At 37.7% G+C, this 13,718-nt stretch overlaps 1 protein-coding gene across 1 annotated transcript in view; it reads left to right on the top strand.

The window, feature by feature from the left end:
- LOC123864362 (adenylyl cyclase 78C) overlaps positions 1 to 13,718 on the top strand; it is an 84,767-nt gene that overhangs the window by 49,474 nt on the left and 21,575 nt on the right. Inside the window, exons 3-4 of the mRNA XM_045904728.1 lie at positions 2,931 to 3,000; positions 13,440 to 13,544. Coding sequence (XP_045760684.1) covers positions 2,950 to 3,000; positions 13,440 to 13,544 — 156 coding nt within the window. The 5' untranslated portion in view covers positions 2,931 to 2,949. The remainder of the gene's footprint in view (positions 1 to 2,930; positions 3,001 to 13,439; positions 13,545 to 13,718) is intronic.

A 13,718-nucleotide genomic window follows, 5' to 3' on the forward strand; every position in this document is an offset into this window, starting at 1 on the left:
ATATAATGACAGTCTACTAGGTATACAGTTACTTGAGTATTTGATATTGGTATGTTTTTGATATACGCGGTATCCTATTAGAGTCCCCCTATTTAACCTCAGTTTATGAGCTATAAAGCTTCCCAATTCGCAGCGCTGCTCATAAGTCCTGAGTAGCCACGATAAAGGACCTAATGTGGACATAATCTTAATGAATTCGCGTCTCCGAGCATTATCTACGACTTTGTGGGCACAGCGATATTGCGTGGTTTCACTTGTAAGCATCTCGAGAGATACTTAATTTATCTTTTGTATATACATTACCCATATTACATGGCATTCGAGCTTTGTGTCTTGTCCTGGTATTAACCTGAATCTGCTTCTAATTCTAAACCCATGTCTGACTACTAATAGGCTATTATGACGGGGAAAAGATTCTAATACCGCGAAAGATACGGGAAGCGATCGAAAGCAGGCACCACTCGAATTTCAACCGTGACAATGGATGAGATGAATGCTACCTTCAGCGTGGAAATCACTTTTTAATGCTAAGACAACGTCATCCGTCGTGGGACAGGACACCATTAGGTCCACTTGCCTAGGTTCCGGCGACGGAGTCAGCGATGAAGACAGCACAACATCGAAAGTTAGAGGTCCATGCCCGGGACCGAACCCTGGACTCTCCTATAATAGGAAGCTGACATCTTGAATACTATATTACCTATTATTATTTTTACGACCTTAACTCAAAATTGAGTTTGAATCAATTCTTAACAGGGCTCTCTCCGTCACTTGCTCCATACAATAGTAGTTCCAATTTCATTTGAATATCAAGCAACCAAAGTCCATGAAATGTTGCAGACAAATTTTAGAAACTAATATCTGTGTCTGTGGTGTTTTTGATTTTTCTAAAAATATGTAGTTTTAAAATTACAGGGGCTCAAAGATTTGTACGTGAATTTTTAAGACCGCGTAACTTTGAAACCGAATATATTAACAGAAATCTGGAAAACCACAGACATAGATATTAGTTTCTAGAATATGTCTGCAAAATTTCATGGACTTGGTTGCTTAATATTCAAATGAAATTGGAACTACATTTGTATGAAGCGAGTGACGGAGAGACCCCTCTTAAAACAAGTGTAAATTAAAAATTTATATCACCCCCGACAAGTGAAGGTTACAGTAACTAGAAAAGAGCTGATAACTTTAAAACAGCTCAACCGATTTTCTTGCATTCTAGATATGAACACTCACAACGATCAAGCCACCTTTCAAACAAAAAAAAAAAAATTAAAATCGGTTCATTAGTTTAGAAGCTACGATGCCACAAACAGATACACAGATACACAGGTCAAACTTATAAACCCCTCTTTTTGGGTCGAGGATTAATAACTCTTTACAAATTTCAATCATAGTTTAACAAAACGAAATCAGTAAGTTTTGAAGCGGTTTTCATTAACTTCACATGTCTAACTTGGGCAAAAGTAAAGTTCGTTTGTGTCAAATGTATGCGTGAACTTATAATCAAACATGAATATGCTAACGAGGCAAGCGGGCTGGGTTGACGAGAAGAATCAGCAATATTTTTTATCAGCCCTTCACTGCAATCTCACCTGGTGGTAAGTGATGATGCAGTCTAAGATGGAAGCGGGCATGGCGGTTTTTATGAACCCCATAACCCTTTGGTTTCTACATGGCATCGTACTCGAACGCTAAATCGCTTGGCGGCACGGCTTGCCAGTAGGATGGTAACTAGCCACGACCGAAGCCTCCCACCAGAAACAATTTCTCAAAAGTATTGTGGCTCTCGAGATTCAAACTTTTTCACTCTTCTACAATACTTCAGGGCCAAGTCTTAATTCTAAGAAAAAATCGGTCAAGTGCGAGTTGGACTGGCACACGAAGGGTTCCGTAGGTACCATCGCACAGGAAATAAAACTTTTTTTTCATGGCGGTCATTTTGAAATTTTATTATTTGTTGTTGTAGCGGCAATATACCTACACTTCCTGTTACAATTTCAACTCTCTACCTATACGGTTCACGAGATAACGTCCGCTGATAGACAGACGGACGGACAGATGGACGGACAGCGGAGTCTTAGTAATAGGGTCCCGTGGGCACCCTGGTACGGGACTGTGATAAGTAAAGCATTTTTGAGTAGGTATATCGTACAGTGTCCGTACTGAAAGAGAACTTTCGCGGCTGAAAAAATCGTCCATAATGTGCGATCATTCTTTTTCGTTTTTATTAACTCAATTAAATTGCTATCTAATAATGTTTTTAGCTGTAACATTGTTTAGTGATCACAAAAGTAGCGTAATTTATCTAAGTTTGTGTAAGACAATAAAATTAGTTTGTGATTGTTCATTAATTACTTATTCTTCTTTTGTAACTTTGAAAGGTCCGCTACAAGCAGACAAAACAACAAAATCCATTTAATAAATTACACTTTTTATAAAATTACACTAAAAAGCTTTCTTTAGATACTTTCACGAAAAAAGGTAAAGGAAAATGTCTCGCGTTAGTCGGTGATAAATGATGTTGGTCGTTCACTTCACTTGAAATGATGATAATAACGCTTCAAGGGACATCTCGGTTTCAGGCTTGAGCACGTTTCATCAACGATACTCTATGAATCTTTAGTTTCAAAGCTGCTCATAAGTTTTTTAATCATAAAATGACGATATTATGTTCAAAATTAGGCAAAATGGTTTAGCATTTTTGCTTCTTTTACCATGTGCCTAGACATAAATTATCCACGTCCACACGGATATTTTTTATGGATATTGACGGACGGACATCGATTGACGTTGGTATATGGGTAACAAACTAAAATTAAATTTTATAGTTAGTCTAAACAAATCCGAAATTATAAGTATTATATTGTGTGCGAAAATGTGTCTGCCTCTATCTTATGTGTGTAAAATGGTTTTTTTGTTGTTTTCAGGGTCGAACCAGTCTAAACTATGGCGGAATGTCGAAGTAGCGGCGGCGACGGATGTTCTGGCCCTGATGGAGTAAGTTTTTTTCAAAATTTATATATAAGCGCTTGGCTGCAATCAGACCAGCTAGCAGGTGAAGATGTAGCCTAAGATGGAGCGCGCTTTTATTACAATTGTCTTTCCATAATCTAAGGGATATAATTTTGACAAACTCTCTAGTGCAATAGTACCTATGCGCTAGAGGGCTGGGTTCGATTTCTAGGGATAGAATTGCTAAAAGTCCTTTCTTGGTGAGCGCCTTAAAATGAAAATTTCAAGTTTCTATTACCAACGGCTTAGATTGTGCGTTAGTGGATTAGTCAGTCAGGACCGGTCTTTATACGGAGATTATTTTAAAGATAGTTCTCGTCTTCGTTTCTTTAAAACATATTTCTTACTTCGATTCCCGTGCTGTTTATGAGATTTTTAAATCTTTGAGCCTTAATCTTCCTTAATTTTCCTTTTGCGATTCCTTAGACCATATTCCTCTTCGAGTATCTCAATTCTCAACTAAGTAGGTAGTACTTAGTTTAAATTTTCGCGTCACTGAACGCTCTCTGCTCAGAACAGCCACTTACTGATATTAAAATACAGAATACAAAAACTTTTTGCTAAGAACACATCGCCAATACCTATTTGTTACTGAAATTTAATTATAAAACCACCAAAACAATCGTACAAAATTCTCCACAGTAGCGAGTGTTTGCGATCGCTAAGTGTGGGGTGGCGCTGGGTGATGGGTGTAAGTGGGTGTAGACTGTAGGGTGCAGCTCCTTCACCCAGATCAGTCTGTTACAAGCCGTGGTTAATAGGTTAAGGACTGTTCTATTTATTTACCGACAAAACAAATAGCGCTTGCAATAATTCTATGCTTTGTTAGATACGCAGTAGGTAGACGCGCACTAGGTAAGTACTATTACTACTCATATTATAAATGCAAAAGTGTGTTTGTGTGTTGGTTAATAATTGTCCTTTAATCACGTCGCTAGGAGCAACGGATCAATGTGATTTTTCGTAGGGTGTAGTTAAAGACCTGGAGAAGATACAGGCAAATTTTCATCCCAAAAAATCAAATTCCCACGGGATTTTTAAGAACCTAAATCCACGAAGACATAGTCATGGCCATCAGCTGGTTAGATATAAGGTTGGCCATTCCTTGTCTTCTATCTTTTTAAAATTAAGGTTCTTATAAAAAGATTTGTTATTAAAAACGATAAAAATAGTGCCAGCAAGAATAGCACGACAGATTCGCAATTGCAGCGAGGTCACCGATTTTCCGTGGAGTTTTCCGCACCAGCCACCACCCTACACTAATAGTTATAGCAAACAATACATGAACCAAGTATTTCTATAGGAAACGGAACAAAAGTAGCACTGAAATGTAACATGAAAAGAAAAGCTGTGGTAAATGAAATTGTACGAGCAAAAGCAAGAGCTTTTCCAAACCTAACGACAAATTTTGACATTTTGACAGATTTGTAAATGAAAAAATACAGAATGTCAATTTATATCCCTCAGTTACAATGCCCAGCAAATACCCCCGCTGGTACTGAACATAGGTCTTCTCTCAGAATGAGAATGGTTTAGACTTTACGCTATATTTCACCATAGGCCATGTGCAGATGGGCAGACTTTACAAACCTTTGAAAACATTTCTCTCCCTCGAGCATGCAGGTTTCCTCACGATGTTTTCCTTCCTCAAAACGCACATAAAGTCCGAAATCGAATCGAACCGCAGGCTTCCCGAATTGGTAGGCTTACCTACTATATAGTACGCGACAGGTCGAGATGGCAATTGGAGAATGGGGCGGGGGGACGCCCCGCACACCCGCACGTCACCCGTGCTATACCGGGCTAGCGCGGGGGCTGTGTCCCCAACCCGATTGCCATCTCGCCCTATCGCGTCCTATAGGTACCTACTACTAAACACTAAGCTTTCATCGCTTTCATAGATAGACTCTCTATCAGCTATTAATAGAGATAATATCTATATCGAGTCCTTAGGGCGTAACATTTCCGATTTATCTTGAACACGCGTGGTAGATAGAAATACTTTATATGCCATCGATCATCAATTCATCACTCATCGCACATCACTGCCTATTGAGGCCGACTCTATTTATTAGCTGCCTCCTAGGTCTAGTGGTTAGCATGTTCTTCATCTTGGCAATAATATTAATGCCTTAGATGGGATTCACACAATATTACCTGAGCGTAAATACATAGCGTCCTTAAAATACCAGAATGATTGTTCCACTACTAAGAAAAATAATTAAAATATTGTTGACTAGCTTATGCTCGCGACTTCGTCCGCGTGGACTTCAAAAATTTCAACCCCCTATTCCATATAATATTTAGCTTTCTATCGCAGTCGGTCGGCCCTGGCCGTCTCAATTCTCTCAGTCCGGATTGCTCTCGGCGTCTATGTCGACCGACTGTAAGAGGTACCTCTTTAGATAATCCAAATGCGCTTTTCCAAAGTCATGCAGTCCGCTTTAAATCGACAGTCTCTCTTGACGAAAATAAAAGTTATTTACAAGTGTAAATTAAAAATTTATAACACCCCCGACAAGTGAAGGTTACAGTAATAGCTAGAAAAGAGCTGATAACTTTCAAACGGCTGAACCGATTTTCTTGAATTATGAATAAGAACACTCTCGATCAAGCCACCTTTCAAACAAAAAAAAACTAAATTAAAATCGGTTCATTAGTTTAGGAGCTACGATGCTACAGACAGATACACAGATACACAGATACACACGTCAAACTTATAACACCCCTCTTTTTTGGTCGGGGGTTAAAAACCGGATGCGTTCAGTGTCAAAAGATTTACTTACGTTGCAGTTGAAATAAGCGTAAAACTCGGCACTTACATCCGTCTTGAACATATTACAGCTGAACACAACAACAATAAACTGCAAAATGTGATGACTGATGCGTTTAACGTTCGCAGGAAATACGCGTTCAGCGTGACTGTCTACGCTTCATTTATTTAGCATTTTATCGTTGTTCCTTGAATAAATTCGTATTTATTACTAAGTAAAAATTATGTAAAAATAAAAAATAAAAATAAAATTTAATAATGTTTAATTTTTGCCGTAAGTAGTTAGGGAATTATTGGAAATAATAAAAAGTACTGTTTGGGATACATAATTTATTTTGTTATGCAAGTCTGCAAATTGTTATTTTGTCGCAAGAATTTGTATTGCATTCCGTTACTTTACATCGAGTAAATTATTAAGGATAAATAAAAGGCTTTTTTATTTTTTATTTTTATTTTATTTTATTTATTTTATTTTACTTTACAATTACAATTGCTTAATTTCATCTCCCCAGGCTACAAAAAAACGAATTAAATTATTAATTTTATTATTTTTGTAAATTATTTATTTATTATGTGTTTCATACACATAATAAATAAATAATTTACAAAAATAATATATACATAATTAGTATTGATTTAAATACTAATTACTATCCTTCACAACGTTACAGTGGGAACGGCTAACACATTTTTTGTTATTTTGTAGAATGGATTTACACAATGTCTAACAACCATAGATATGTATAACAACTAACAACAGATCGCGCCGATTTAGAGTTATGGGGCATGTTGTTTGTGGTCTCAACCGATTTATTGTTTCGTTACGACTGCACAAACAGTTTCTGTATAATAAATTACTGGGTAGATTTTATTGGGACAGTGAACGGATGCTGTAACATCATTTTGAAGTTATATAAGTTTTTCATTGATACTCAAAAATTTAGTTTTTCAACCTATAGAATAATAATATAAACAACTAGATTCTGACAGTCTTCGAGTGGCAGATGTCTGTTCGTCAGTATTATTCTACTTCTGGTTCAAAATATTGCATATCCTGCCTAAAAATTCAACATTGGGGCCCTGAAAATTATTTCTCAAGCTTGCAAAAGTCTCCTGAGTATATAAACCCTAGACTCAAAAGCCTAGAGCACCCAATCTAATAAAGTAATAATCAAGTAAATCTGTCAAAAGAAACTGACTGACTGATATTTATCAAGAAATCGCTGGTTCTTAAAACTTTCTTTATAACGACGTTCTCTTTGACCCCACTAAGAACGCATTTTCAACAAGTGTAAATTAAAAAATTATAACACCCCCGACAAGTGAAGGTCACAGTAACTAGATAAGAGCTGATAACTTTCAAATGGCTGAACCGATTTTCTTGGATTATAGCTAAGAACACTCTCGATCAAACCACCTTTCAAACAAAAAAACTAAATTAATATCGGTACATTAGTTTAGGAGCTACGACGCCACAGACAGATACACAGATACACACGTCAAACTTATAACACCCCTCTTTTTGAGTCGGGGGTTAAAAATTCAACCCTAGCGAAGTTGGGGTGGTTTAGCCAGTCGTGTGTTCATTCAACTTCAGTGACGAGTCTGTTTACTCTAAAACTTACAAGGTTTTTAGATAACCTCGTAGTAGCGGCAAAAACATGCCCATAATTCTTCAGTGGCTGACCGGGGGGTAGTATTTGGAACGGAATGAAAGAGTAAATAAGAATACAACAGAGCTAGTTCCGGTCAATTCACGCTCTCAACACGTTAAACTAAATGAAACTTACTTGCTAACTTTTAGAAATACAAGTTTAAATTAAAAATTTATAACACCCCCGACAAGTGAAGGTTACAGTAACTAGAAAAGAGCTGATAACTTTCAAACGGCTGAACCGATTTTCTTGGATTATAGCTAAGAACACTCTCGATCAAGCCACCTTTCAAACAAAAAAACTAAATTATAATCGGTTCATTAGTTTACACACGTCAAACTTATAACACCCCTCTTTTTGGGTCTGGGGTTAAAAACAATCGCCTTTCAATCCTAGCTGGGAAGAATAGAGATCATTTTAGCGTGACATAATAGGTATGTGAATGCCTCGGTCTGCCTAAGGGATGCTAGGGTAGCTAACTCCAAATGAAATAAATTAGGATAATATGTGCACTATTTTAGGAAATTTGCAGTGCTCCATCTAGAAAATGCAGAAGGTTAAGTATGTTTGTTGTTTACAGTTTATTCTACTTGAATTTTGAGATAGGTATAGTAACTAGTAGTAAGGTTTGAAATCGAGAATCCGAGTCCGCGACTTCGTCCACTTGGATTTAGTTTTTTTTTTAAATCCCGTGGGTACTCTTTGATTTTCCGGAATAAATAGCCTGTGTCATTTTCCGGGACGCAAGCTACCTCTGCGTGTAATAGTCCCGTGGGAACTTGATTTTCTGGGATAATCCGCCCCCTATGCCCGTCCCCAGGATGTAAGCTAACTCTTTGCCTTTCATGGAAAGCAGTTAAACTGTTGGGCCGCGAAAAGCTAGTAGACAGACAGACAGATAGGCCAACACACTTTCCCATTTATAATATAAGTATGGATGGAAGTATGGATGGATGGATTAGACGCGGAAAATCCGTGAAATCGTATATGAATGGGGACAGTTCCAGCGCTGTTGGAAATATTATTGACACCTCATTAACCTACACTGTATGCACGGGTAGCCGATTAGTGTGACATGCCGCCCTGTCCGTCCCTCTGTCCAGTTTACATACAAATGTTTGCAAATTAAACGGACTTTGTTGTGATGGTTGAGACCACAGAATTCCTAAGCCCTAATTCGCACGAGCGTTAAAATAGCGTTGCGTTAAAACCCGGCGTTGCGCTGAAAATACAAAGTGCGCGTTGAAAAAGCGTTGACGTGTGAACAGATACTTGGGAATGCATTTGTTCTATTTGGACGCTTTTTTAACGGACGTTAAAAAAGCTCTCGTGCGAATGAGGCCTTATAGTTGATACGTTTAATCCCTATCAAATACTAATATTACTAATCCATACTAATATTACAAATGCGAAAGTGTGTCTGTCTGTCTATCTACTAGCTTTTCACGGTCCAACAGTTTAACCGATTTCAATGAAAGGTATAGAGTTTATATCCGAGGACAGACATAGGCTATTTTTTATCCAGGAAAATCAAAGAGTCCTCGTGGGATTAAAAAAAACTAAATCCGCGCTCGGACGAACGCGCAAGCATCATAATATACTTAGTAATATTATACATATAAGCGAAAGTGTCTGACTGTCTGTCTGCTACGTTTTCACGGCCGACCGATTTTGACGTTTGGTACATAGGTAGCTCATATTCCGGGCTAGGCTACTTTTTAACCCGGAAAATCATCATCTAGTATTAATTATAAAATCAATCTCAAAAGATAAGACAGTACGTATGGTATTGTATGACATTAAATACTAGTTAGTTATGGAAAATAGCTTGAAAGTATTCGCGATTCAATTAAGGAAATGCGTTCATGTGGAAATTGGAACACTGAACACTCAAACTATTTCATCGGAGTTCGCTCAACTATTTCATAACACGCTTCATAACATCCTGCGCGTTTTCCTTGTTTCAAAGATTTAATAGAATAATTTTACAGAAAATCTCAGTATAGAACGATTTAAATATATCTATACGAATTTAGAATATCGTTTCCTTCCCTAACAAAGAAAACATTAAAACTAATAGACCAAAATATAACTACTTGATCTCCAAACTCCATTTTTGGTGAAAATACTGTCGTACCTTATATCTATATTAAATTCAGCTTTATAGTATGTTTGTGTCCTCAAAACTCGAAAAGTAGTCAATGGGTCGACTTGAATTTATTTTTATGCGTTTCTGTTTTTATATCCTTTTTATCCTGCATTCCCACGGGAACGGTAACAAACATGTTTTTAAAAAACCAAATTCCAAATTCAATTCGAAAATATTTTCAAAAAACATTCAAAATTCAATTACAAAACATAGTTTTGTTTTTGATTGGTTGGTGACTCAAAAAGGTTAACGCCCACTGAGATTTTTGGCTCTATCATTTGTATGGGATAACGTAACAGAGAGAGCGCTATTCTAACTTCATCCCGTGGATAGGGTATATTGGGAAATAATAACGCAGTATGATTTTGTTGTTACAATAATGAAACAAAAGGTCCGTTATCGCGAAAGCTGATAGATAGCAAAAGGTTTAATGCGTTTACACAGCGATACGACGTCTAACGATGCATAAACACATCGGTACTACATTTGAGACCTGATATAGATAGTTTCAACGAATAGTTCCTATGGCGTTATGTTGGCTCCCCTGTCTGTCTGTCATTGGGTGGTCATTGACACTATATTGGCATGAGAAGACGCAGATTTTATTTATTTTCATTTGTTTGATTTTCATTTCATTCTTTCATGAAAATTAATTGAAAATAAACAAAATCTGCCTCTTCTAATGTAAATATGGTGCCAATGACTTGACAGACAGGGGAGCCAACATAACGCCATAGGAACTATGCGTTGAAACGATCTATAGTGGGTACGACCGCTACCTATAACCGCTGGTCAGCGGCGGACGACGTCGTCCTCAGAGTGAGAGATTAGAGCCCATAAATAAATCGGTCCTGTGCCTGATCTCTTTCTCGTCGGGTCGCTTTGCCATCGGACTGTTAGATTAAAGGGATTGAGATTGTATCTGTTTGTGTTTACACACACTCTTGTACACTATTAATTATGCCCTTCGTAGTTCGTACTCGTTAAGATGGCAATAGTCTGCGTTAGGATTGCGTGGCCGATATTCTGATAAACGTCCACTGCTGAACATAGGTGTTGTCTGTCCACTTAGTAGGAGGTCTGCAACGAGGTCTCTACGTAGCGTCCAACGATGCACTTTCCGTTGCAAGGTCGTTGAACCTTGAAACCTTGAAACTCCAACTTCTATCGGTTCTTCGAACTATGTGCCCCGATCATATTTGCCACTTTAATGGTGGCTATGTTGGTTACTCTGGTGCTTCTACGGAACTCCTCATTTCTTTTTTGATTACGTAGAGACACCATCTCCATCTCTCGCTGAGTGATTCTGCTTTCTTATGATGCCCTAGCTAGCGACCATGTCTCGGATCATAATATATATAATTTATACCAGTCAGGAGAACGTTGTAATATATCTACCTATAGCCTTTCAACAACAATACTCCCAATTTTTCATAATGTTAAGTCAATAACACAAAACATATAAAAACTTATAAATAGATTGTAATATGACCGACGGAAGTGGTCATAAAAACACAACGCAAACAGCTTTGCAATTTCATTTCAGTTCACACTACAAGGGTTATGTAGTTATTGTAAACTACCAATACGCTATTATTGATGCTGAAAATAGAGTTTCTTAAGTTTCATGCTATAAAAATATATGTTACTAGCTAATACATAACTATAGGTATTTAGTAGTAAAAGTATAAATCTATATAGGGTGTTTGGTAGTTAGTATAAAATGACGACACGTACCCATGCTTCTTTGATCTGATAAACACAATGCTGAAGTATAATGACGAAATAAAATTATAAAAATTACCAAACAAAATGAAAATAAAAATATGTCAGTTTTCATGACCTTACCGTGCCCTAACTCACTGAGATCGTTGGCCATCTTTAGATAGGCCGAGGCCAACGATCTCAGTGAGTTAGGGCACATTAGAGCCATGAAAACTTGATCATAAAAAAAATTTAAAATTTTGTATGGAAATTTTTATAATTTTATTTCGTCATTTTACTTCAGCATTATATTAATCAGATCAAAGTAGCATGGGTACGTGTCGTCATTATATACTAATTACCAAACACCCTGTATATGTATATAAATAAAAGGAAAATACGACTGTCTGACTGATTGATCTTTTCCATACAGCTCAAAGAACAGCATTTTTGAAAATTCAAAACCTAAGGGGGTAAAATATGGGTTGTTTGTGTAAAATTTGTGTAGTCCACGTGGACGAACTCGTGGGCATAAGCTAGTTGTAAAATAAGCATAATTTAAAACTTGAACAAGTAAAAACCATAAATCATGGTGTTAATGTTAGACTATAAAAACACTGTATAAAATCCTTCGTCCATAAAAGCCTCCATGCCAGATAAAAAGTGCAAAAACTCCCGCTTGACTGGTCCGTGTTATATTTAACGTTGAGTTATTATCTCTGTGATAATTGAAGCGAGAGTGATGTATGTGGGGTGTATTACTAAAATTTTAAGCCTCAATGGGTAGGTGGATGTGGTAAAAGATAGTTTAAACCATTGAACGATTTTCCTGCCTTTAAAAATATTTAGTTCGAGTCAAAGATCTCTATGTTTTAAGTATACAAATACAACAGACAAACACGGATAGTTATAACTATACAGTTTTGTAAAATTATTTAAAAAAAGACATGTAAAATTAAGGCCCGGTATCCACCTAAGCGGAGAGGAGAGGAGATATGCGTTAAGTCGACCGATCAGATAAAGAGCGCCACCACACCCGGTCCTCAGCCTTCCTCATCCAGCCACTTCCCGCCAGCCGCTTTATATCGTCGGTCCATCGTGCTGGAGGGCGTCCTACACTACGTTTGCTTAAACGCGGTCTCCACTCAACGACTTTCCGGCTCCAACGGCCATCGCCTCTACGACAAGCATGGCCTGCCCACTGCCACTTCAGCTTGCTAATAGTTTGGGCTATGTCAGTGACCCTGGTTCTCCTGCGGATCTCCTCATTTCGGATCTTATCCCTCAAGGAAACTCCTAACATAGCCCTCTCCATAGCTCGCTGAGCATCTTTGAATTTGTGGACAAGGCCGTTTGTCAGTGTCCACGTTTCAGCACCATAGGTGAGGACGGGAAGGACACACTGGTTAAAGACTTTAGATTCATAATAAATAACTTGAAAATAATTATCACGTCATCTTTTAAAAATCTGATTGCTTGACTGTAAACATCTCCTCTCCGCGCCTCTCAGGTGGATACTGACCCTAAACGTACAATTTCGTAGCACGTTGCTACATTGCCGACGATACCTGCTACGAAAATCAATTTACATACGAATATAAATGTAATAATATTTTTTCTCTCCCGATATTACTCTCAAAGCAATTTGGATATAAAGCAGTAACAAATATACTGTCACACCAGAGTTACACGATATATTTACTTTTACGTTTGCATGATTTTTCCCACTTTCCCACTAGAATATCGAAAGAATTCTAATGGTTTACGTCACAATCTTGGAACCTATTAGATGAAATCATCAATCATCAAAATTGCATCAGCCAGTTCCATTGACCATGAGTAGGTATGGAATATTAGGTATATATAATAACATATATTTTTTATAAAGAATATTAGTCATTTTAATCATGACTAAAATTCCCCTTTCCCCTCCAACTAAGCGTTAAGCTTGTGCTAGGAGTGGGTACGAGACAATAGTGCAACGGGTGGGATTTGAACAGGCGACCTTTCGGATTTCAGTCCATTCCTATAACCGTTGAGCTATTGAGGCATTTTTTACATGAGAGATAGTTAATCTGTAGGTAATATATATAATAATAGGTAGGTATACATTATACAGCCATAGGTTATTATTTCATTTCAGAGCCGCTGCTGCGAAAGCGCGCGAGGAGAGGATCAGGAGAGTCCGAACCTTGAAGATGAGCGGCTTCCCGGAGACGGCGCTAGCTGTACTGTTCCCGAGGACCAGGTAAATTATACCAACATCTTATAATTCTTGTTGAAGCAGAGCAAAGCCCGGACCTAGGCCCACCACGTACACGCCTTCATGATGTAAAATGCTGCAAATGGCTGTTGTGTAGTTGATCATCATTATGATGATCAAGGCTTAGCAAGCTGAAGTGGCAATGGGCAGGTCGTGTCT

Source organism: Maniola jurtina, chromosome 4 (genome assembly GCF_905333055.1).
Source record: "Maniola jurtina chromosome 4, ilManJurt1.1, whole genome shotgun sequence".
Lineage (NCBI taxonomy): Eukaryota > Metazoa > Arthropoda > Insecta > Lepidoptera > Nymphalidae > Maniola > Maniola jurtina.